Source organism: Plodia interpunctella, chromosome 9 (genome assembly GCF_027563975.2).
Source record: "Plodia interpunctella isolate USDA-ARS_2022_Savannah chromosome 9, ilPloInte3.2, whole genome shotgun sequence".
Taxonomy (NCBI): Eukaryota; Metazoa; Arthropoda; class Insecta; order Lepidoptera; family Pyralidae; genus Plodia; species Plodia interpunctella.
The window spans coordinates 8,639,227-8,665,864 of record NC_071302.1 but is presented as its reverse complement, the minus strand read 5'-3'; the positions used below and the strand labels follow the sequence as shown (position 1 = coordinate 8,665,864).

The 26,638-nt window shown below is 34.6% G+C and overlaps 1 protein-coding gene across 29 annotated transcripts in view; it reads right to left on the bottom strand.

Moving 5' to 3' along the window:
- mod(mdg4) (modifier of mdg4) overlaps positions 1–26,638 on the bottom strand; it is a 167,753-nt gene that overhangs the window by 34,126 nt on the left and 106,989 nt on the right. The window contains exon 5 of one of the 29 annotated variants that reach the window (XM_053749181.2): positions 1,411–1,798. The exons of 13 other annotated variants lie outside the window; for them this stretch is intronic. In XM_053749181.2, coding sequence (XP_053605156.1) covers positions 1,551–1,798 — 248 coding nt within the window. In that variant the 3' untranslated portion in view covers positions 1,411–1,550. Of the gene's footprint in view, positions 1–1,410; positions 1,799–2,916; positions 3,162–3,796; positions 4,087–4,234; positions 4,480–4,791; positions 5,838–6,277; positions 6,523–7,803; positions 8,664–9,886; positions 10,147–15,136; positions 15,388–15,861; positions 16,113–16,804; positions 17,056–17,188; positions 17,638–18,325; positions 18,592–19,060; positions 19,340–25,140; positions 25,669–25,991; positions 26,246–26,638 lie in introns of those variants that run through there. 15 more of the 29 variants (XM_053749170.1, XM_053749139.1, XM_053749164.1 and 12 more) reach the window with 15 other exon arrangements.

The window sequence follows — 26,638 nt, the reverse complement described above, 5'->3', positions numbered from 1 at the left end:
ATTTAATAGTATCTTCGAAGTGAATCGATCTGAGTTTTGATTCTGCTACTATTAAGGCCTAATTGTATCTCAATGACTTTTCAATTAATGCTTATTTACACACTAGTAGAACAACATACATCAAGAACACTCTGATGCGATGTAACGCGACATCTGTTTGTCTTTAGGTAAGCATAACAAATATCGACAAATTGCAACAAATACAGAAAATGTTTCATAACCTTTTGAATAATTTCGTATTTTATTCAAAAGTGGTTATGTTCGCCGTAAGCAGCAATGATGTCGCACTTCAGCGTGTGGACAGAGGCCAGGCACCGGCGGCTCTTCTTCTTGGAGCAGTACCAGCGAGTGGACATGCCCTTCAAGAAGGTGTTTCTGTCGCACCAGAACGAGTGGCCCTTGTAAATCATCGTGTAGTTGCCTTTTTGAGTCGGGCGAAACTGCACGACTGAAAATAAAATATTGAAGTAAAAATACCCATTATAACGTCAAATATTGTAATAAATATTGAATTGTTAAACTTTATATGTATAAACCTATATGTTTAAACAGCTAACGTCGTGGTTGTGAATCTTAAAATAAAATCTTATCTAATCATTTAATTATCTCTAATATTTCATCATAATATTTATACAAAGAGTAACGTCTTGTATTCATAATCTCTCCATTACTGAAGTGACAACTAAAAATGTATAAAAATTATACTTTTGTCTCTCTTCAATGACTAGAATAATTTAAAATAATTTCGAATATAGTTTACTTAATGGTTGTGTTCCCCAATCATGTGCATGATGTCGCCGAAGAACATTTTGATGGAGGCTTTGCATTTCTTACTGACCCTACTGGAGCAGTACCAGGTGATCTTGCCGCTTATGTTCCTGTAGTTGATCGAGAATGTGTGGCTGCCGACTTGAAGTAGGTATCCGCCACTTTTCAGTTGGTGTATTTTTTAAAATATGTATTTTCCATTTTCTGTGGAAATATTTCAATTCATCAAAATACGGCATCAGAATACTGTATGACATGGATGTTTACAACGAATTCAATATAATGATAATTTGATGAAAACTAACGCGAGGAAATATTTAAAAATAAACTGTTGTTTGAAATACTCACGGTACACAGTTTTGACTCAGAACACACTAAAATCGACCGCATAATCATATTTTGTCTAGAACTCGTCCTTTTCTATTAATTCTAATAATAACAATGTGGCATTGTAAGTTACAGTTGGGCACTGGAAAGATGAGATCCTTGGGGATATACGGAGCCTTGTTGGTATTATACAAGACCATACAAAATGGCGTCATAATGTAGCCAAGATCCATTTTGAGTCGCTGCGCCGTAGTAGTAATTGAGTATTGTAAGTGTAATCAAACATACGTAGTAATCATGTTTATAGTTAAACAATTTTGTAATATCTCAATTGTTTTATATTTCATCTAATAAGCCTGCCATATTCAGGCACTTGTTTGGTAAAACAATAAACAGAAAGAATATAAACTTGTAAAAAATGGTAAGTTGAACATTGAAATGAGGTGAAGATGAGGTTACATTTTTATGTATTGTCCTTCGTGGATGAAGTATTTAGCTGGAGGATGCGTGTGAGTGTTGTCTAGACCAATCAAAGCAAAATTTTCATCCAACTTTAGTTTTGCATTACATCCTCTGCAGTTGTGAGTGGAGCAGTACCAGTGGAAATATTTGGTTTTCTTGCATTGCTTCTTGCAGTAGTACGTGTAGTCGTTGTACATGACCAGGTGTTTACCGGAGTAACGGGACTTGGCCAGAAGAATCACTGAAAAATATACTATGTCATTAGGGTCTAATTTAGTATCCTTTTATCAAATCCATATCAATCAACACTGCTTGTACTTCTTTCACGTCAAAATGGAACATTGGGTATTGAGGTGATTTTTGGTTTGGGAGGTAGTTGGAGAGCAAAACAGTGGCACTGACTACTATAACACTGAAAGTTTTTATTATAAAGAAAGCTACTGGTGAATAGAAATTAGCATCAAAGGATTTCAAATACGACACACTTTGCATGGAAAAAGTTAATTTATTTTAAGTATTTATTATACATTTATTTGTAACATAAGAACCAAATGATAATAAAAAAAATATTAGAGATTTATTGTAGACATGATTATTGACATAGATACACTCTTACAAGAATTACTTCTGAAAAACGTTATCTTACAACTAGTCGTATTTAAATTTAAAGTTTGATATAAATCCCGTTTTTAATAATATATCTAGGCGGGTTATGTGTGTGATAGAGCGATCCTCTCACAACCTTTCTGTCTAATTTTCTAATGATGAGCCGGGATTTGCACAGGGTCGCGTTGGTGCAATTCCATATATCGGTGAAGCTGCCCTTCGATTTGCAGTAGTAGGTATAACCGTTGACGACGATTATGTCTTTACCGTTGCGACGTTGAAACCACCTGACTGAAATCGTTCCTCAATCAGTGATAGTTGTCAGTCAACTTGTTTTTTCGATAAATTTTATTATATGGGTCAAAATTTTAATTAACAACCAACACAGCCAAGTTTTTTCATTATATTATATTTTACATTATATTTTAAATTTCGATATTATCTGTATAAAGATCAATTTAAAAGAATTTAATTAGTTTGACATACAATTTTAAAAATCTATCAATAAGAAGAATTCAATTAAACATACATATGAACATTATTTAACCCTTAGCCAAGTGTTGAGAAACTCAAAGATTGCACACAAAACAAAGACAAAACACTTGGATGTCGGCGAGTTTGTAGAGGATTTGAAATTCAATAATAATTAGTTTTGAATTCTACTTAACAAACCTAAAAATAAAAGTTGAACTAACAGCCAAGATAAATTTTACCTAAATCTAAAACTTAACGAAGACTAAGATTCGAGACTAAAACAGGATAAACGGTTTATATTTTAATACAAACTCCATCTCGAATTACGTAATGAGGTGCCTTATGGATATGAACTAAATGTTTTTTAAGCAACTTCTTATCCTTGGAGATTTCGAACTTAGCCTTGCACTTGGAGCTAGCCGTGCAGCGCCAAGTGTCTTTGGTAATGCCCATGTTGTGCAAGTAGAAGGTGTAGCCTTCAAGGATGCTCACAGCTTTACCCGACCGACTTTTGGCAAACGTGACTGAAAGATACAAAATTAGATTTTGAAGAAGTCAGAAAGGGTAAGCTTTATTACAAAAACAATTACTGCATGATAGCTAGAAGAAGAACACATATATTGTGTACGCATTTATAAATTGACTACTAAAACATTCACATATTTATAGAAGAACTTATTAATCTTAACACTACTAATATATTGTATCATCAATATATTTGTAGTGAATAAGATTGTATTGTAATTTAACCCATCATTGGTCCCTTGTCGTGTATACACATGATATATAAACTTATCTTGTGTCTCGTTCAATGTTCGCCGAAGGGCTTACCTTAGGAATAATACTTAAACGACAGCCACTAAGCACATATTTAAAATGTTTTAATTAAATAACTTAAATTTAATTATAAATATTTTGTGCATAAACTCTATAAATATGTATTATGTGTGTAAGCTATTACGATATAAAATATCAAACGCAAAAAAACATGAATCATAAACTGCCGATTTTACAAAAAAGCTTGTAAACTATTTTACTAGATTTTATACATCAAATTTTTTAGCAGTGTGACAAAATTATAATATAATTTATTCGCAGGTTCTCAGACCGGACACGAAATATTGTGCATTCTTACATTTAATTCAATAAACCTCGAACGAAAACATCGTAAATACTAAAAGGGTTGAATGCTGCCAAAGTATGAGTCGGGCCTGGCAAGGCGATGGTAGATTCCATCATGAATCATAAAGTATGGTGGCTCGTGGCCGTGATCCAAGAAAGTGCGCATTTTGCCGGTCACCTTGTTGATGTAAAACCTGGCCTTGCATTTGTTGCAGTTGGTACATCGCCACATCTCCTGCGTGGCTGTCTGCCGCATGCAGTAGAATGTGTATTTGTCTATTATCGCCACTACTTTCCCTGATGCTCTCTTGACGAACAATATTTTATCTAGAAATAATAACAATTATAGCATGTCACACTAAAGGTAAAGAGGGAACCCTTCAACATTAAGAACTTATGATATAACTAATAATGTATGTACTTTGAATTACAAGAAACTGGAAATTGGGAATAAATTACTACCTAATAAAAAAAAACAAAAAAAACGAAATCAAATCTTGATATATTTTCCGTTACGAATGACAAGGTTCGGAGGATCGTGTGTGTGTTGGAGCTGGGTCTTGATGATGACCATGTTTTTAGTCGTGAGGAAGTGCGCCTTGCATTGCCTGCCGTAGGTACAGCGCCAGTAAGCGGTATTTTTGTTGCTGCTGTTGCAGTAGAACGTGTACCCATGCCAAACGGCCTGCAGCTTGCCTGCTTGATTCGGGACCCACTGTACTGTAATTATTATGTTATCCATTACTCTACGCTTTTCCGACAAAAATAATTTGATTTGATGAGATTGTTGAGAGTTGTTATTTTTGTGTTAATGGCTACATACGCTCCGGAATCTGTACGCCATTTTGTCTAAACGTAAACGACACGCAGGTTAAAGTCAACGTCAGAGTTGACTAGTAGAACTCACCCTTTGTCAACTATCGATAAAATAATGAGATCTTTGAAGAAACAATTCAATTTATGATAATAATTATAATTCCTATCTGCAAACATTTACGTAAACATGGGTAAAAGGTAAAATAAAAAGTACTTCAGGATTATTTTATTAAATTTCATTAACACTTTTTTAATTCACTATTATGTTTATTTATTATTGCACAAGTCGTTCACTTTAAAATATATCTTTATTTTCTGAATCTTGCTATTACAACTGATTGATAAAAAATATTTTACCAATAAATTGCTAATGCAATTTATTGGTAAAATATGAGGTAAAGACCTTAATGGTCTTCACTCGTCATTATGAAATAATACACTGTCTGGATATGGTTCTTAGAATATTTATTTTGGAGTATAAGACGTGTAAAAGAGATGGATTATACTGCGTCCACAGCATAGAACTTGTAATAATAAAAATATCTATGGTCCCATTCAAACTTTTCTATTGTTATGCACTCCCCTTGAGTACGGACAAAAAAATAACATTACAACAAATAGGGAGCGCTACCCTTTCGCTGCTTTCGTGGAGTGTTCACTTTGCCAACCAAAAATTTGTAATAATAATAACATTTACAACTATTCTGTTTTAAAATGTACAGTGGACCGCATTTCAAGTTACCCTGTATGTATCGGTATATAGGCGGTAATAAAGGCGAACTTGGCTATTTTAATTCGTGAAGTGGATGTACTGGTAACTATAGTTAAAATGTAGGTACTCATTAAAGATATGTATGCTTTTTTTTACTTGTTCATCGCTTAATCTTATGAAATTACATTCCATATTTTAAGACCTTTCCATAAATGAAAATGGCGATTAAAAATAAAGATTCAAACGCTTCTCAGGTAAAGCTACAAATTTAACAAAGAACCGATGTAAATGTATTTTTAAAGCAAATTTTAAAACCAAATCTAACATTTGTGGTAGATGCCATTAACAACGACAAACTTGTTCGGCTTGTGTATGTGTGAGAGGTTGGCTTCAACAATCTCATTTTCGTTGTTGATCAACAACCGCGCCTTGCAACTACCGCTGAAGGTGCAGCACCATCGGGACGATTTCTTGCTCTCCTGCTTCTTGTAGAATGAGTAGTTCTTTACTATCAACACTTCTTTGCCTCTCTCATTCTTCAGCAATTTAACTGTAAAGTTATCAACATTTTATTATAATCGGAGACTGTAACGGTGTGAATTTCGATCTCGACAGTGGATCGATATTGGCCGAGATCGAAATTCACACCGTTACAAGATAACACCAAAATTGTAAAGTGTATCTTGGTGTATGAGGCGTAACTATTCACCCGATCCATGGGAGAAAGTTACGTCGTCGGGTGAAATGTCGCTTTAATGTCGAGGTGTGTTCACACCTCCTGTGTTCCACCACCAGTAGTAGCGAGTAGCGACATTTCACCCAAAAAATAAATTAATATTAATCAATAAATTCATATTTTGAAATAATTTTATAATCTACTTACTACGTATAATTATAAATAAATAGTACAAAAACTTGTCAATTCGTCTTACAAGGTTTATTTATCAAGAATGTAGTGAGAATTACAAAAGCGATCAGGATTTCAGCTAGAAGGCTTGAATCAAATCAAACCCTGTAGAAGACGCCACCTTTGATAACGAACTGCTTCGCCGGGTGATTGTGCTCTAGATTGGAATTGCGCATGCATCGGTGCCTGTCTAGAATGAACCGCGCCTTACATGGCGCCCCTGCGGTACAGCACCAATGTTCGGAGTCTTTGCAAACCCGAGTCTTGTAGAATGAGTAGCTGTTCACCACAGCGATGTCTTTGCCCTTTGCATTTACAACACGAGTTACTGAAAATTTGGAAACATAAGTATTTGGAATATACATACAAAAAAAAACAACAAAATCCAATATTCTCAATACATAACGACAAAAATAGATTATAATTGAAAATTAACTATGTTTATTAAGAAAAAAAAGTTAATAGATCCCGAAAGCATTGAAACTATTTTTAATCCAATTTATATGGCAATACTGAAAAGCTTGTGTATATAAAAGTAAGAGAACACATTCTTTCCCCAAACATTTTGTGATAGATTAGATAGATAGTGTGTTTGTTTATTCTTCTTTTAAGTTGAAATGAAGCGTTGCATTGAGAATAAGTATCATTAGTGTGGAGATAGTTGGAAGGCTGGAGAATGACTTAGACAAACGTTTATTTGCCACACACACTAATACAAACATAAACAATAAAATAAACAGTTTTATACATATATATTACCATTGAAGTATTCTTGTGGTATATGTGCGTTAATCTAAGTAATGAGTCTCTTTTACCACAACAATTCAAAAATATAAAAAAAAAATATAAGAAAACATCAAATTATCAGTAACTACTAAAAAGACCTAAAACGTAGTCTCCATCAATTTTTATATCCTTATAATATAACCTCTGCGTATAATGAATTTCGGAGGCGCATGGTTGTGTTCAGTGTTGGTTCTGATAAGTCTCCTCTCTTCGGGGAGTGTATTGGAGGTGGTGAACCGTGCCTTGCAGGACTGGCCCCGGGAGCACTGCCAGCCTAGTGTCGACTTCGTCTTATTGTCGATATGGTACGTGTAGCCGAATATAATTGCTGTCTCTTGCCCTTTCTTGTTTCGGACATACGTCACTGGAATGAGAAAATCTAATATTTACAGCACAGAAAGTAAAACTTTAATAATCTAAGATTTACAGTTGTTGTCTTCTATTAAACATTGTGATTCTCAAATATAAATCTGAGACATTAAAAAGCTAATGCATGTTTTTGTTTTAATAAGCTAATACTAGTATCTAGAACTTCCTATATAGTCAGATCAGATCTTGATGCGAAGTTAGCCTACATATCTAGGCTAACTTCAGTTCGGTTCTTCGGTGAGAATGCTTATAGCTATCCCTAAATTTTGAACGTTTAAAGGCACAGTACCGAAGATTGTATATAATATATATATTATAATAATTACAGCACGATTACAATTCATAACACCACATCCAGGACTGAAATGAAGTTCAACGGAATATAATAAAATATTTTCTTCGAGCCCTAAAAGTAAGTTGGAGAATGGGGTGTACAAAGAAGAAAAACACAATATTTTCTACTATTTATTTGAGTCAAATTATATTTTATAAAACTATACAATTTACTTTTTCAATGACTCTGAGAAACAAAACTTTAAAATAGCGATACACAAAAGTCAGATACAGTAATCTAGTAGAAAATCTCTACATATGCAAATAACAAATAATCTACACGATTTTTTGTATTTCAGATTACAATAGTAAATGGAGAACAAAGAATGAAATGAAAAAATGTTTGTGTAGTTTACCTATCCTACAGTATGCTTATAGCAGCCAAACCTTAATAAACAATAAGTTACAGCTTTAATGCTGTACTTACCTGCACGCTATCGCCATCAACACATTTGATCTATTTTATCTATTAATCAAAACTAAAAATATAATCTAATCAATATTTCTTCAGGATGTTATTAACATCAAAGTAAGAAAGGTTATGATGGCACAGTTTTTGATTTAGTCAAATTATTGCAACTGTGTCCATTAGAGTACTTTCAAATAAAACCTTTTATTTAGTGTAGTAGGCAATTTGTTAGATTATTTTTTTGTATTCACTAACAAATAAAAGAAATTGATCAAAATGTGATGACACGCTTATATCGCCTTATGAACCCAAACCAAAGTTCTGAATACATTTATACTTATAAATAAGAACACCATTTCGTATTTGAAACTGGGGCCGTTCGTGATTGTGCTGCGTTTTGCTTCTGATGATGATCCTTGCCTCGGGGCCGGCTATCGTTGTGGTGAATTTACCCTTACACTGGCACTTGGAGCACTGCCAGCCTAAAGTCGTGTTCGTCATGTAGTTGACGTAAAACGTGTAGCCGTCTATAACCGCCAACTCTTTTCCCGCCTTATTTCTGGCGTATATGACTGAAAATTTGAATGATTATAGCGTTGAGCTTGTAATGGATAGGTACGTAGGAAGAGTAACAATAACATATTTTAAACATATAAACATAACGTTATCAACGTTGCATATCGACGCTTTTCTTTGGACAAGAGCTATTTTTGTTATTTTATTTCAGGTAAATTGTAATGATGCATCGTTCGGTGTAAAAAATATTTTATTGTAGACGACATAATGGTTCAGGAGTTTTATGCGTCACTATTTTATATATACAGGTTATTTGTAATAATATAATAAATTACACTTACTAACTTGAAAATAAAATATTAAAATAGTTCCAAAATTTTTGAAATTTTATTCCATTTCCTTGCTTCTTTTTTTTTCTTGCTTTCATAAAGAAACTTAATTCAAGAAAAAAATATGTTTAATTGTAAATAAAATCTATACATTCATTTTCATTACGCTAATAGTAGTATTTAGGCTTTTGCCCAGCAGTGGGACATGTTATAGTTATTTAAAAAAGAAAGTAATTGAAAATTACATAACACATTTAAAAAAGCATTTGAATTGGGAGAGCCGATCTCGAATTAAACGGGAAATGGCGAGGACTTTTTTCAAACATTATCTAATTTCTTTTTTGTATATTTCATTATTTTTTGAATCTCACAATATAGCCATTAGCTATAGCAAACCTAGATGGCTCGTGGTTATGTTCGAAATTACTTCTGATAACATATCTTTCTTCAGGAAGACCATTGGTCGTGATGAATCTTGCTCTGCAAATGATGCATTTGGTGCATTGCCAGGCCATCGTCGTTCTGCCATATTTGTCGAGGTGGAATGTGTATCCGTCTACAACTGCTATCTCGTTGCCGCGACGATTTCGGGCATATATTACTAAAAATATCAAGGTAATTCCAATCATTTCAAGTCTTTATTTAACAAAACATAAAGAGGTTTCAAACTAAAACTATTTAGTATGAAACTCATTCAAACATTTAGCTATAGGTATATGATTTTAGACATATAGTTGAAACATTTAAAACCAGACGCATATGAATAAACTCTTTAATATTTTTAATGAACTATTGACGAAAACAATTAAAATAATTGTGCAAAAGTGGATGTATAAACGTAATAGTAATTTAAATTAGTTCGACTGGAGAAAGTGAAGTTGTCGTAAAAATTGTTATATATAATATAACAATATACTTATACACAACGAAACTGTTACATTATGTCTTAAAGATCAGTTTTATATTCAACTGCAAAATCTCAATAAGACTCCTTTATTGATAATATAATTTGGTGGGGGATGTGTGTGCTCCAGGTGAGTTTTGATAATTTTCCCGTTTTCTTTGGAGGTGAGGAACCTGGCCCGACACAGGCGGTGGTTGCGAGAGGTGCACTGCCAAGATATGGTCTTGGGCCTCCGAGAATCAGGGTTGTAGGTGTAGCCATTCCACAGCGCCAGGTTTTTGCCACGAGCTGAGAGAACGTAGCGCACTACAAAAATGTAAGAAAGTAATTACATTGATGACGGTCTTCACAAAAATATGCCACAGCCCATATATAACGTGAAGTGATAATTTATTTAAGGAAGATAATGAATATAAATAAAACACTCGCAAAAGTAACATTCAAATATATATTTAAGGTACTTCATTAAATTACCATCTTATTAAAACCCCATCGTGTACAGAGAATTTCGGCGGGAGGTGAGAATGCTCTCCGCTTCTTCTGATGATGTCCCGTTGTTCAGAATTGGTGGTGGTGAACCTGGCTTTGCACACGTTGTTCCTGGTGCATTTCCACCCCATCGTCGACATTGATCGATTGTCGCAAGTGAAAGTAAATCCATCAAGTATAGCTATTTCTCTCCCAGATGAATTTCGAACAAAAATCGCTGGAAATAAGTTAACGTAATAAAACGTATAGGATCCGATTGCTTAAATATCAAGGATGACTAGACTGGAGGATGTGTAAATGTAAGAAGCGAACCAATGTAACCGAATATAAGAATTACGTTACTATATTTTTTAACAATTAACTTTGTGATGCAATGATAAAAACATATTAATGTGAAATACGTTAAAATATTATTGTATAAAAGATAAAAAAATATATGTAATATTACAGTTAAGATATTAATAATAAATACTTGTCTAATATATTTACCATATGTCTTAAATATGGATTTATAATTATCCAATAAAATTCAGCTATATTTTTTGTAGGGATTTTTAAATTGTTGAACTATTTTTAGGGATATTTAAAAAAAAAACTCTTCATCGAATAGTAAGAAATAGTAAGAAATATTTATTTAATTCCTTCTACAGTCAATATTCCTTCTACATTCGAATTCGGTGATGTCGGTGGTTCGAATGTAGTAAAATCCTCATCTCCATTAATACAAGATAATCCTCACGATGTTTTGCTTCACCAGAATAATTTCTTCTTCAACTACCATCTTACTAACACTCCGTTAAGTACAGAGAAATTTGGTGGGGGGTGAGTATGGACTCCATTTCTTTTGACGATTTCTCGTGTTCCAGAATTGGTGGTGGTGAGTCGGGCTTTGCATACATTGTTCCTGGTACATTTCCACCCCATTGTCCTTATTGAACGATTGTCGCAATAGAAAGTAAATCCATCAACAATAGCTATTTCTTTTCCAGATGAGTTTCGAACAAAATTCACTGGAAATAAATAAACGTCGTAAAATTGGCTTCAGAGCTGTGTACTTAAACTGTTTTACTTAAAGATTATTATATCGTTTCATGGTAACAAACTATAATGAAAAGCCGAGGACAGAAATACCTAGCAAATAATCCTGAAAACTGAAAAACAATAATATTTTATATACAATAATGTTTTCATATTACAGGTTGCACTATTTTCTTCGTTAATTTATTTGCTTGTTCAGCAAGTGACAAGACATAACAAGAAACATTTATGTTCTGATCAACACTCCGTTGTAAATTACGAACTTGGACGGACTATGAGTATGTTCTGTGTTTTTTCTAATAATAGCTCGTTGGTTGTTGGTGGTGAAGCGAGCCCTGCACACGTTGTTCCTAGTGCACTTCCATCGTAAGGTTTGTTGTGTTCGATAGTCGCAGTAGAATGTGAAGCCGTCCAGGATCGCGATCTCTTTTCCTGATGCATTATGAACAAAGTGCACTGTAATAAAATATTATTTTACAAAATAGTTACTTTATAAATATCATCACATCACACATCTGTATATTTTTTATGAATAGGTAAGATTTCTATTCCTTCATACTCGTGAATAAAAGAAGGCCAATCACCCATTTGAGCATCTTAATTCCTGAGCACGTATGCCATTTAGATATTTTCAAATACCAGTTTCGTCAGTTTCGTCACTGAACTAATATTGTGTTCTGACATGAACCTAAAACATCAAGCTTGTAGAAGATTGAAGCGACAAAACATAGCCAAATAAAATAATTTTAATTTTTTACGAATATAAAGCACATACGAGTACATTTTAAAGTATTACATATCTATATATACGAATACTAATTATAATCTGACTAATCGTCCTTTATGGACAATAAATCTCGATGGAAGATGAGTATGTTTAATGTTCGAGTGAATTATTCTCCGCTGTCCGCATTTGGTTGTGGTGAATCGCGCCTTGCAGATGTTGTTACTGGTACACAGCCACCCCAGGGTGGACTGCGTGCGCCGGTTGCAGTTGAACGTGAAGCCGTGCAAGATCGCGATCTCTTTACCTGATGAATTCTGAACAAATTTCACTGTAATAAAATATTATATTTTAAAAATAATTCTATGATTAAAAATATCTCATTTATTTTGACTATGTGAGTATAAGTTGATAAAAAAGCCTATCCCATGTTAGTGTTCCACGACACAAGTCTCGAACTTTGGAGCTAACTCGATCTGTGTCATATGTACAAATCAAGATATTTTTCTAAAATAAAGGAAAAGCGACGAAGCGTAGGAATACAAACAGTTCACCGATAAATCTTCAATTATATTCTGACCGACATAATATTACGAGTATAATTATGTTATAGCTTAGTTATCACAGCCGTGCTTACATTTAATTATACCAGGCCTTGCCTGGGCTCAAAAAGTGGGAAAAACAGCATAATAATAGCAAACTTTATTGCCCATAAACATAATACGTACAAACAATACAGAATACATATATGGAGTAAAATCGAACTTATTGCTCTCTTCTAATCCTTACTAACCTTCCTTTACGGATAAGAAAACTTTTTGGAGGATGAGTATGTTCAGTGTATGAGTGAATTATTCTCCGCTGTTCACATTTGGTTGTTGTGAACCGCGCCTTGCAGTGGCTGCTACATCTCCAGCATAATGTGGTTTGCGTGCGATGGTTGCAGTAGAACGTGAAGCCATCCAGTACCGCGATCTCTTTACCTGACGCGTTCCGAACAAACATCACTGTAATAAAGTTTTTATTCATATAAATATAGTATTTTTAAATTTTGAATTTAAATATCCTTTTATATTGGTTATCACGAAAGGATAAAAAACATCACCGGACGGGTGACCGGGATTTAGAACATCAAATGTTGTGTAGCCTGACAAAAACATATTTCGGGAGGAACAACGGAGAGACACAAAAACCATGTCAATTACATTATAAAATATGAGAAAAAAAATGAAATATTTCTTTTAGTATCTTTATTATTTTCTTAAAGAAAAGAAATCTTGTATACATCATTTTTTAAATATTACATTCGCTTTTCGACAATGCTAGTTTTTGTTGATAAAAAAAATATCCCTGAAACACATGTTCCGGAACATTGATATTTTTTAATATTTGAGAAGTATTGAACTATTCTATGATTTCAGAATATTCTCAATTCCAATTCAGTTGCGAATATTCAGAAATTTGAGCCCTGACAAAAACCTAAAACACGAAGGGATGATGGGAAGTCAAAAATGTGTCCATTAAATTTAATATGCTAAAAAATCCCTTTAATATTTAAACCTTTATTGACAAAGCCTTTATAATCTCACAAATATTCCATTACTGATAACAAATTTAGCTGGAGGATGACAATGTGCTGTGTTCAAGCGAATTATTCTCCGCTGTTCACATTTGGAGGTAGTGAACCGCGCCTTGCAGATGTTGTTACTGGTACATCTCCACCACAGTGTGGTGTGCGTGCGCTGGCCACAATAGAACGTGAAACCATCCAGTACCGCGATCTCTTTACCTGACGCGTTCTGAACATACTTCACTGTAAAAAAACACATGTTATTTATTTATATAAAAATAGGTATATAATAAGTAATTTAGGTGTTAGCCAATCAATACTATATTTTTAAATATACATTAATGGTTTTGTCTACAATAATTATCATAAAGGTTAAAACATTATGATTTTCAAATACCATGCAGTGACGTCGTTGGACTAACACAGTGACGTCCTCCAGGACGGGTGACCGGGATTGGGAACATCTTAAGGAAAAAACGTAAAACATCTCTACATACGAGTAGATCGGACAACAATTACCTATATATTTAGGTATATATAGGTAATTGTTGTCCGATCTGTCGGGCAAAAGACGTCGGACCACGTAACCGTAGTGATGAATATGTATTTTTGTAAAAAGTGACAATTAATTAAATTACATCCGAATTAAAGTTGCCTGCTCTGACAAAAACCTAAAACATCTATGTAGGGTCATGATGGAAAGAGATAAAAGGTAATTTATATTGGACTAAACAAAATAATTAAACGTTTTATTTAATAACTTCATCAATTATAATATTCTTAATAATATTCCATTGCGGATAACAAATGTCGTTGGAGGATGAGTATGTTTAGTGTTCGAGCGAATAATTTTCCGCAGCTTGCATTTGGAGGTAGCAAATCGCGCCTTACAAATGTTGTGCCTAGTGCACGTCCACTGTAATATAGTCTGCGTTCGACGGGAACAATAGAACGTGAAGCCATTCAGCACCGCGACCTCTTTTCCTGACGTGTTCTGAACAAACTTTACTGTAATAAAGTTTTTATTTATATACCTTTATAATAGTTTCAGTAATTTAAGAGTGGGTTGCACCAGTCAACTTTCACGTTAACCTGTGCAGAAAAACGCAAAGTACACAGGTTAAATTCAACATAAAAGTTGACTGGTCAACTCACCCAGAGTGTCACCACTTCAATTTTAAATTTAAATAGGTGTATCGTTTTAATTTTATTGTGACGTTATTAATTGTTTTGTCTATACTAATAATCATGAAAGGATAAAACACTCCGAGAACATTCACATTTTGAAATGCTAGTGACGTAGTGCTAGTCGTAGTCTTTGGACTAAACAAAATCAATACATCATCCAGGACGGGTGACTGGGTTGAGAACTTCCTAAGGTTTTCCTGACAAACATTTAAATTTCTATATATTTCTAACGTTGCGTGTGTATTATACCAATAATATTATGACAGACATTTTTTCTTTCTATTTATTTTCAATTAAATAGATTACATTCGAACTAAAGTTCCTTTATGAACAATAAATTTCTGCGGAGGATGAGTATGTTCGATTTTCGAGCGAATTATTGTTCGCTGCTCGCAGATGGAGGTAACAAATCGCGCCCTACAGATCTTGTGGTTACTGCAGATCCACCGCAGCGTAGTGTGCGTGCGTTGGCTGCAGTAGAAGGTGTAGCCACCCAGTATCGCGATCTCTTTTCCTAATGCATTCTTAACATAGTTCACTGTAAAAAAAAGAAACATTTATTTAAGAAAAAAGCCTTCCAAACATGAGATTAGTGAAAGTTTAAATTGTAAACTTCTCATTTGTTTTGTCTATTGTCATGAATGTGTAAAAATGCTCTAATTGTGTTAGAGAATATCTTGAAGACCTAAAATGTCGACATATTTACATGAAATAAACTATGCCAATAATAAAAACAGATTAACAAATTTGCGAACGCACGACTGTTATAGATAACATTTACAATAATTATACTTTTTTTGTACTATGTGGAGCGGCCGCGAGTGTGTTGAATAAAATACTTTTGTTTGGAATACAATACTCAAATTTTATTTTAAATCGCAATACATCCTATCTTTACTACCTATATTTCCTTTATAGACAGAGGATGATTAAGTACAGTGCGAGAGCGAAGAGCCAGTAATCACAATAACATTTTGATTAAAATAAAATTCTCAATTCTTAAAAATCTGCTAAAATTGTATTTATTTTACATCCTAACTAATGTGCCTTTACGGACAATAAATCTCGATGGAGGATGAGTATGTTCACAGTTCAAGCGAAGTACGATCCGCTGGTCAGAGTTGCTCGTGGTGAATCGCGCCTTGCAGATGTTGTGGCTACTACATTTCCAGCGTAGTGTGCTTTGCGAGCGTTGGCTACAGTAGAAAGTGAAGCCATCCAGTATCGCGATCTCCTTGCCTGACGTATTCTGAACAAAATTCACTGTAATAAAATTTTTTAAAATAGATTTTGTGAAGAAGGAGTACAGTCAGGAGCAAACCTAACCTTGAAAATAAATGGCTTCTTACTTCTACCACAGACAACTCTATAAGACAAACTATAGCTATACCTATAAGACTGTAGTAAACCCCTAAATATAGGTCAATTACTTTGGAAAATGTGAAATTAGTTATTTTACATGTATGTATTTCTTAAAGATTTTAAATTCCCTCATACATTTTTCTATAACCATCGTGATATAAATTCTGCTCTGAAGGACCTAACGAAACACGTAACCCGTCCTGAGGTCTTTGGTATACGTCAGTAGGCCGAAGCATTAGTATCTTTTAGGATGTTGCATTGGGTTTCAAAATATCTTGAGGTTAATGCATCGACATAAACCTAAAATATTTATGTATTTACATATAAGTTTATGGGTGATCTACCCATAAATCTATTTCTCCTATTTTAGGTATACATCGATGCCTTCCCAATTTTCCATTTTTCTTTCGCGTGTCAAGTGGAAAAATTACTATAGAAATAAGTACTAATTTTATACTTCATTTTTCAAAGGTTATATTTACATAATACATGTTGTGTGTATTACAAATAAAAAATATGCCAATGAAACATTAAACAAACTTATTGGTTTTGATATTCTGGTCCTCAATTCTTAAAGTTTGGACAAATTTCACAGCGTTATATTGTAGTTATAACCTTACTATTGTTCCTTTACGGACAATAAATCTCGATGGAGGATGAGTATGATCAGTGTTCGAGCGAATTAGTGTCCGCTGCTCGCAGTTGGTTGTGGCGAACCTCGCCTTGCAGTTGGGATATCTGGTGCATCTCCATCGTAGAGTGGTTTGCGTGCGATAGTCGCTGTTAAACGTGAAGCCATCTAGTATCGCGACTTCTTTACCTGATGCGTTATGAGCAAAGCTCACTGTAATTAAAGTATAAATCTTGAGATGACATCTATAAGGAACATTTTGTGGTCATAAAACCTAAAAATCTACTTATTCTGGGTGTGACGAAAAATGTAAATAACAATAAACATGTCTGACTAAAATAAAATACTTAATTCATAAGGATTTATTAAAATTATCGGTACATATTATATCTCAACTAAAGTACATCTACGAACAATAAATCTCAATGGAGGATGAAAGAAGAGATGAGAGAAAAGAAAAGATGATGAGAGTGTTAGAGCTAGTACGAAGTATAATCCGTTGATCAGAATCGGTATCAATTCTCAAAGATTGGACAAATTTCACAGAGTTATATTCTAGTTATAACCTAACTACTGTTCCTCTACGGACAATAAATCTTGATGGAGGATGAGTATGATCAGTGTTCGATCGAATTAGTGTCCGCTGCTCGCATTTGGTTGTGGCGAACCGCGCCTTGCAGTTGGTATATCTGGTGCATCTCCATCTTAGAGTGGTTTGTGAGCGATAGTCGCAGTAAAACGTGAAGCCGTCCAGAATCGCGATCTCTTTTCCTGATTCGTTATGAACATAGCTCACTGTAATAAAGTAAACACCTTGCTTGAGGCAGAGATATGGAATATTTAGGAATTAAAAACCTAAAATGTTCATATTCTGAGTGAGACGAAATATGTAAGTAAAATTAAACAATATTAATTTCTTAAAATTTTATTTAACATTATCGATATATATTATATCTTAACTATGGTTCCTTTACGAACAATGAATCTCGATGGAGGATGAGTATGTTTAATGCTCGTGCGCAGTATAATGCGCTGGTCAGAGGCTGTGGTGGTGAACCGCGCCTTGCAGTTAGTACATCTGGTGCATCTCCACCCTAGTGTGGTTTGCGTGCTATAGTCGCAGTAAAACCTGAAGCCATCCAATATTGCGATTTCTTTACCTGACGCGTTCTGAACAAAGCGTACTGTAATGTAACAGAAAAAAGAATTGGCCCAGTGTTTAAAAACTGTTAAATGATATATGTGTCTCTGGACAATGATCTACGACACTGCAGTACGACATCTGACTTCTACGACAGAGGTTTATATCCTGACAAAAACCTAAAACATATTTCATAAGGCACAAGGGGAGAGTAAGTAGTAAAAAAATACATTTTATTTATTTCAAATTTATTGCACAACATAAAATCTACCTACCTATCTACCTAGCTACCTATTGTAGGTGGGCCTTGGGAGCAAAAAGCTTTAAAATACATTCATAAATTAAATATTAGCTTGTTTAATTATCATGTTTATATATTCGAAGTAATGTTCCTTTATGGACTTTAAATCTCGATGGAGGATGACTATGTTTGCCACTCATGCGACGTATTGTCCGCTGTTGGGAGGTACAGGTGGAGAACCAAGCCCTGCAGGTGTTGTGGCTGCTACATCTCCACCGCAGTAAGTTCTTCGTGCGACGGTAACAGTAGAATGTGAAGCCATCCACTATCGCGATCTCTTTGCCTGATATGTTTTTAACAAATTTCACTGTAATAAACACACAGTAATTCAGAAAATTTGAAACAATTTTTTTTAACATTTTTCGAACTAGCTTTTGCCGGCGGCTTTGCCCGCTTTAATTTCCCACGGGAACAGTTATTTTTTCGGGATGAAAGGATTTGTCCTTCTCCATACTTTAAACTACATGTATGCAAAATTTCAAGAAGATTAATTAAGTAGAAGCCGTGAAGAGGTCACAAACTTACTTTAACATTTATAATATCAGTTAGGATATAACTAATTTTAAACTTTCGCGTTTCATTATTAATAGCTTAATACAGCCTCCTGAGTCAGGCGCTTGCAGCTGATTGCAGGTCGAAGTAAGACGACCCGAAACGTCCGAAGTGTAAAAGGTACGGACGTGTTTAATAACTGTTTCAACAAATTATTTCGAATATTTTTAAAATATATTTGTCATCATATTGATTCCTTAAATGTCAATAAAAGTATTATTTTTTCATTTTTAGCTTTAATTTGTTTAAATTATATTATGTATTATGTCATATTCTAACTAATGTTCCATTAAGGACAAAAAATCTCGCTGGAGGATGAGAATGTTCAGTGCTCAAACGACGTATTATCCGCTGGTGGGAATTGCTGGTGGTGAACCAAGCCTTGCAAATGTTGTTACTGCTGCATCTCCACCGTAGTGAGTTGTTCGTGCGACGGTTACAGTAGAACGTGAAGCCATCCAGTACAGCGATCTCTTTACCTGACGCGTTCTGAACAAAGTCCACTGTAATAAAGTATTTATATGGTGAATTATTCCATTCTCGCAGTAGGAGCTAACCAATCACATAGCGGTATAGTTTTCGTTTACATTCCGAGAATGGCCGGTGTTCCAGAAAAGTATTGTCCGCGTGTCAGAATTGAATGTGGTGAAACGCGCCCTGCAGATGTTGTGATTGCTGCATCTCCACGATAGTGTGGTGTGCGTGCGACGGTTACAATAGAACGTGAAGCCATGCAGAATCGCGACCTCTATACCTGATTCATTCTGAACAAAGCTCACTGTAATAACATTTTTAACATAATTGGTCAAATGGTACTCAAATTTCAAATCTATTCAATTTTTACATTGTAATTGATGACGTCGGTGTTCAAGACACAAATATTGAGTGTTGGAACATCTTGACATTTATGCCCCAAAATCAAACTGAAGCATCTATAAATTTAGAAAAGGATGAAGAAAAATAAAATGTCAATAGTATGTAATACTTGAAGGATTCGCGTAAATAAAATATAATAAAATAAAGTTCTTGAAGCCTTATTACAATCTTAATATTAGCCTAAGTTGTCCTTTACGGACAATACATTTCGACAGAGGATGAATATGATCGGTGGTCGAGTGAGGGTGGTGGTCGTCCAGAGGGCGAAGTGCGGGTTTGAATTTCACTTCTTACTATCGAATGGATTCGAAATTGTATTTAATTATATGCTGATACTACTGTGGTTTAACTTTATTGGTTAAAAACTACCGTAAAAGCAAAGGGAACTTATTATTGGCTTTTTATTGTTATTAATAAGACTGTGACATTGTGTTGTGTTTAATAAATAAAATTAAAATAAAATTTGGCGAGGTATTGCTCTTCACAGAACGAGACTTAGAGTCAACTGAAAAACAACACAACAAGAAGAAGAAGCACATTAAATTGTTTATAAGAAGGATATTGCAAATTTCAAATCATTTATTTAGTATACACAGCAAATGGAGTATATTATACAAGAGTGAGCTTCTTTATGTCCCGCCATAAGACATCCGAAAATTTAGCCACCCATTTCACAATTTTGATATATAATGAAAAAAATATACAATGAATATTTACAAAATTTAAATGCAATAAGAAAAACAAACAATGCAAAAAACACAATACAAATAAGATTTATTCCCTACGAGACAACAAATAGACCAGAAAACTTTAAAAACTTAGAATTTTATCAATACATTGTTTACTATATCAAATTTGGGAGGAGGATGGCAATGGTTGAAGTATCCGCGGACGACAATACGCTCTTCACAGTTGGTGGTGGTAAAATTCGCCTTGCATATTCTCTTTTTGGTGCACCTCCACCTCAAAGAATGCTTGTAACGACGATCGCAGTAGTAAGTATAATTTTCCACCATTGCATTCTCTTTACCCGACGAGTTGAGAATAAATTTTACTGCAAAGTAAAGTAACATGAATTGACGGTTATGATGGCGATATAATTATCAGTGGGTTTTGAAGTACGCCAAATTCTTATTTGTAAATAAACTTTGTAATCTGTTTTAACCAGCTCATTCCGTCTAGAACGGAATTGAAGTCTCCACTAATGAACCTCAGTAAATTAGGTCTTTTTTATTTCTCTTCCACATTGGACCCGCAACTTTGGCGATGTACCTCCAGCGAAGCAGCGCCTTTCCTAGTTTTCTAGTCACATCCTTGTATGATGATATAAAAATAAATAATAATCAAAAGAACTCTTTCTAAATACATATTGATACAATTTAATACCATGAATGATTTTATATAACCATTTAATAATGATATATCTAACAGAAGCACTATAGGTACTCTACTATTAATGTACTCTAATGTAGCTACACACAGACCTCGTTTTCATTGGGTACATTATTCAAAATTATGTGACTATATTAATATCATAATAATGATATAGATAATAATAATGTACCTGCCAAATTGTAATGAAAATGCATACTTTATAAGACTAGTCACAAATGTTTATATCGGTGCAACAGGTAGTCCATTATTGTATACCTTGTCTACCTCAGGCTTTCGGATTAATTGCCGAAAGATATGACGGACTCAGACCTAAGAATATATCTCCTATTTATTATTCATAGTACCAAAAGCACATAATAATATGATGCTAAATAGATTTTAGCAAATAATACAATAAGTTACTATTATTTGCGTGTTATTTTAGTGACAATACTGACATAACCAATATTGGTTTATGATATTATATTATAATATTTTATTTATAGCTATAAATACGAGTATATATTAAAACTATTATACAGTAAAACTATAACTTCACACAATTGAAGAAGAAAATTGTAAAATTATTTATTGGTAATGTCCAGTCATCCACCGATTATTACTGTATATTTCGCCACAACCCTTGTGCAAAACGGAATTCATTCCAGCGCCCTTAATGAATTTACCGTCGTCTGACAACCGATATTCCAATGGCTCATGGTTGTGGATGTTGTGCACTTCCTTCACGCGTCTCGCGTCGTTGGTGAGTTTCGCCCGAGCCTTACAACCTGAGGAGTTCCTCCTGGAACAATACCAGAGCAGTCTCGATGACCTGTTGTAGGTATAGTTTGTTTGTTTGTTTGTTTGTAAACTCTTTATTGCACGAAGAAAACACATACAAAGAAAGCAGTGAAATAAAGAAAGAACGCGTACAAAGGCGGACTTATCCCAGAAAGGGATTTCTTCCAGTCAACCAAGTATTTGAAAGGAAAAAAAAATCAACACACACAGTAAGGTAGCATAAGATAAACGTGCAAAGTGAAGAAAAAAGAAGTACACGAAACATCAAGTATCAACAAGCAATGAAAACTTAAATAAGTATACTTTATTAAAACTACACACAATAAGTACAAAAACAAAATAATTAAAATATAATAAAACCATATATAAATACTAATATAAATAATTAATTATAACACTCAAATATCTGAGGCCTGTTCAAAGTGTCCCTTCAGCTGGGATTTAAAAGAGGCAAGTGAGGGAGCCACCTTTATTTCAAGAGGAAGACTGTTCCACAGTTTCGCAGCACGCACAGAGAATGAGAGAGCAAAGGTCCGAGATGCACAAGAAGGAATTTGTAACTTAGGAACATTACAAGACCGTAAGCGGCTATCAACATCACGGAAAGAGAATTTTTCATGAAGATATTCAGGGAAAGACGGGTTAAAAAGAACATTGTACAGAAGAGAAAGAATATGTAAGTTATGGCGAAGGCGGATGGGCAGCCAATTTAACTGACGACGAAAGTCAGAAACATGGTCAAATTTGCGAAGACCGAAAATAAAGCGAATGCCCTGATTCTGCAATCGTTCCAGCCTATCATACTGCTCCTCCGTGACATCCAAGAAGGCAACATCAGAGTAGTCAAGAAGAGGAATAAGAAGAGATTGAATAAGGAGAGTTTTAGTGACAGTGGGAAGAAAAAACTGCAACCGGCGAAGAGCATGAAGTGAAGCAAAAATTTTGCGGCTAATCTCATCAATGTGCTGGGTCCAAGAAAGCGTCTCGTCCATGATGATGCCAAGATTCTTAACAAAAGGAGATAAAGGAATGGTTTTGTTGTCAAGAACAAGATCGGGCACCACCAGATCTTTAAATTTATTAATATAAAAAGGACTACCTATAACAATGGCCTGAGATTTTCCGGCGTTAACTAAAAGCCCGAACTGATGAGACCAAGTCGCAATTTTATTCAAGTCCGAATTAATGGTGGAGAAAGCGTCCTGAATGTTTTCTAACGGGGCAGCTGAGTATATTTGAAGGTCATCAGCGTATAAATGAAATTTTGAGGAGAGAGAATTCGTGATGCCATTAATAAAAATCGAGAAAAGAACAGGAGAAAGTATGCCACCCTGAGGAACACCGGCAGAGAGATCATACCAGTCCGATAAACAGTCATTAAGTAGAACACATTGACGACGTCCGGTCAAATAAGACTTAAACCAACTAAGGGATAAAGGAGAAAAATTCAACTTATTCAAGAGGGCGATAAGAATGTCGAAATCCACAGTGTTGAATGCACTGGTAAAGTCTAAAAGAACAAGGACAGTCAGAAATTTCTTATCAATATTTGCCCGAATATCATCCGTGATCTTAACCAGCGCAGTAGTGGTGCTATGACCATTCCTAAAACCAGATTGAAAGGCGCTCAAGTGGTTGAAGCAAGAAAGATGGGAACTCAGTTGCTGATGAACATGATGCTCGATGATTTTGGAAAGTAAAGGAAGGATGGAGATAGGACGAAGGTCACAAGGGCTAGATGGATTAAGTTTTTTAGGAAGGGGAATTATATGGCCGAGCTTCCAGGCGGATGGGAAAACACCAGAAGAAATTGAACAGTTTATTATGTTAGTAATTAATGGGGCAATAAGCAAAGCAATAGGTTTGATCATCTCCAAACATATACCATCATTGCCTACTGCTTTGGACTTAATGGAGTTGATGAATTTGACAACTTCATCACTCGATATGTTATTAATGCAGAATAGAGGAGAATTAGAGAAAGGTTTAGCAGAGATGCCATCCAAGGTTGCCTGCTTAGTTGTGGAGGAAAGAGAAGAAGGAGGAGTACAGAAATGTTTGTTTAAGTCGTTAACATCAAACACAGAGTCACAACCAGTTTTTTGTTTACCTAAACCTAAGCTCCTTAAGAAGTTCCATACTTTGTTGGAGGGACAATTCAGAACATGCGAATGAATGTACTTTCGCTTCGCCTCCCTACACTTTTTATTGCACAGGTTGCGTAGACAAACGTAATTGGCACGATTTTCTTCAGAAGGGCACTGCCTCAATTTTAGTTTAGCGCGGTCTCTTCTAGCCATGAATAATTTGATTTCTTCCGAAAGCCATGGAGCAGGAGCATGCTTAACCCGAACCGGATGTAAAGGAGCATGTTTATCAAAAAGACGCAAAATAAAAGTATTAGTAGTTTTGATGAAGCAAAATAGTTCCGCCCCTGTATCTTACAAAGCGCCCGGTTTCTGTAACAAACGAGTTTTTTTTTCTATAATAAAACTGTAGCATGTTTGATCGAGCTACTTATGTATGTGTCCAAGGTATCTGAATTAGATTCTCACGTTTCGATGAGAAACCTCGTTTTGTTAAGTTGGTCCACCAAAATACGGTTACGATTCAGAATAGGGACATTGTCAGTGTGTTTTGTGACGGCACTTAAATAAGGTGGGAAGGTATTTCGCTAGATTTAAAAAATATTGATATTAATTTGTGACTTCATTAAAGTAACAAATATAAATATTGTGGTGAATTTTTACCACAACATGCGACTAAGAAATAAAAATAAAATTTCCGTTGAAATGGGAGCTGATACGCCATTGTTATTTAAGTCTGTGTGATTTGTCCCATAAATCTTATTTGAGTGTCAAAGTTTATTGTCGTGTCCATTATTATTTACAAATATATATATTCAATTCCGGAAGACTATCCTAGTTTAACATAAACTCCGTTAATAATAGTAAATTTAGGCGGCGGATGATTGTGGAGGCCGTAGATGTCTCTGAGGAAGTACTGCTGCTTTGTAGTGGTGAACCTAGCTCTGCAAGCGCCGGTGGTGCACAGCCAGATGTTGGACTTGTTACGCCCGTCGCAGTAGAAAGTGTACCCGTCTTGAATAGCGATTATTTTACCAGTGTTCTTCCGAGCGTACAACACTAAAATTTATAGAAAATTAACGCGCCGCCATTATAACATGTGTTACGAGGGTACTTAGAGTGAGGAAACTAGTTGGTGATTATTCATATTTAGCCAGCGTAAAGAGTTTATAACATGCCAAGTTGAGTATATTTACGAACATTTGAGACGGTACATGATTATATAGATTATTACATCAAAAGTATTATAATATTCATTAATCATCATTTTTGATAAGCAAACTGTTAAATAGGACAAAGCATACATTTATTTAGATTTGTATAATTTGCACACACAACGATATTTCAAGTACACAACGATATTTCTGATATTAGGAAAATTCATTAATTACATTATGCAATTTTATTGGTACACGAGATACAAGGTGTTACTAAACAACACGCCTACTTGTCATTGAAAACATTTTAAAGCTTAATAATAACTCCCTTATGAACAGTAAACTTGGGTGGGGGATGATTATGGCCGACGTTGCCATGTAGTAATTCCTGCTGTTTGGTGGTTGTGAACCTGGCCTTGCAGATGCCAGTGTTGGTGCACTGCCAGGCGTTGGTGGTCTTGTTGCGGTCGTCGCAGTAGAACGTGTACCCGTTTATAATGCCAATCCTTTTCCCAGATCTCTTACGGACGAAACGTACTGAAAATATATTAAAAGATCAAGACAAGGCTCATTGTCTTATGCATAAGACTCTATATTATGTAAATGTAACTTTATAATCACAATGTCAAATTTAGATATATAGAAAAATATATGACTTGGCGGAGTAGGACGACAAACACATACTTATGTTAACAAAATTAAATCACTTTCGGAAAAAACTAACGATAGCGCTTATTCTATCGTGATTTAATTTTGTGAACAATTAATAATTAACACATTAGATTGTCTCCGTTTCGTAACGAAACTTTAAGTGCTAGGAAAAAAATATTGAATTGAAATTACTTAATTAAACGTTCGGATGAAATCATTAAAACTAAATGCTTTATTTAAATCTTTATGAACACTCCATCTCGAATGATATAGTAAGGGCGGATATGATCGTGTTGGCAGCTCGCCTTGACCAAGATTTGCTCTTTAGTAAGCGTCAACCGCGCCTTGCACTTGCTGTTGGTGCACTTCCAGCCGTTGGTGCTCCTGTGGTAATCGTTGCAGTAAAACGTGTAGCCGTCCAGAATGGCTACAGATTTTCCAGAGGACTTGCGGAAGATAGCCACTGAAATATTATAAAAAAATGTGGTGGCAGGTGAAAATGATAGTTAAATCATAGAATTATTATTTTGATTAGAAATTAAAAATCTCCACGCACTCAAATTTATTGTATATTATTTGGTTTGTTATTGTATTAACGTTCTTTAAATAAATTTCAATGATCTTGCAGGATCAAACGGTGATAAATTAATCGCAATAAATATATTTTTAATCTAGGATGTATTTTAGACCGTATAAAACAAATGTAACATTGTGAAAAAATACAGACAAGCCCAGCTTGCCCCATCATAATTCATATCTTTCTATAGATTCCATTAAAGATAACAAACTCGGGAGGGCGGTGTATATGGTCAAAGCTAAATCTTATTAATGTATGTTCTTTTGTGGTAGTTAGACG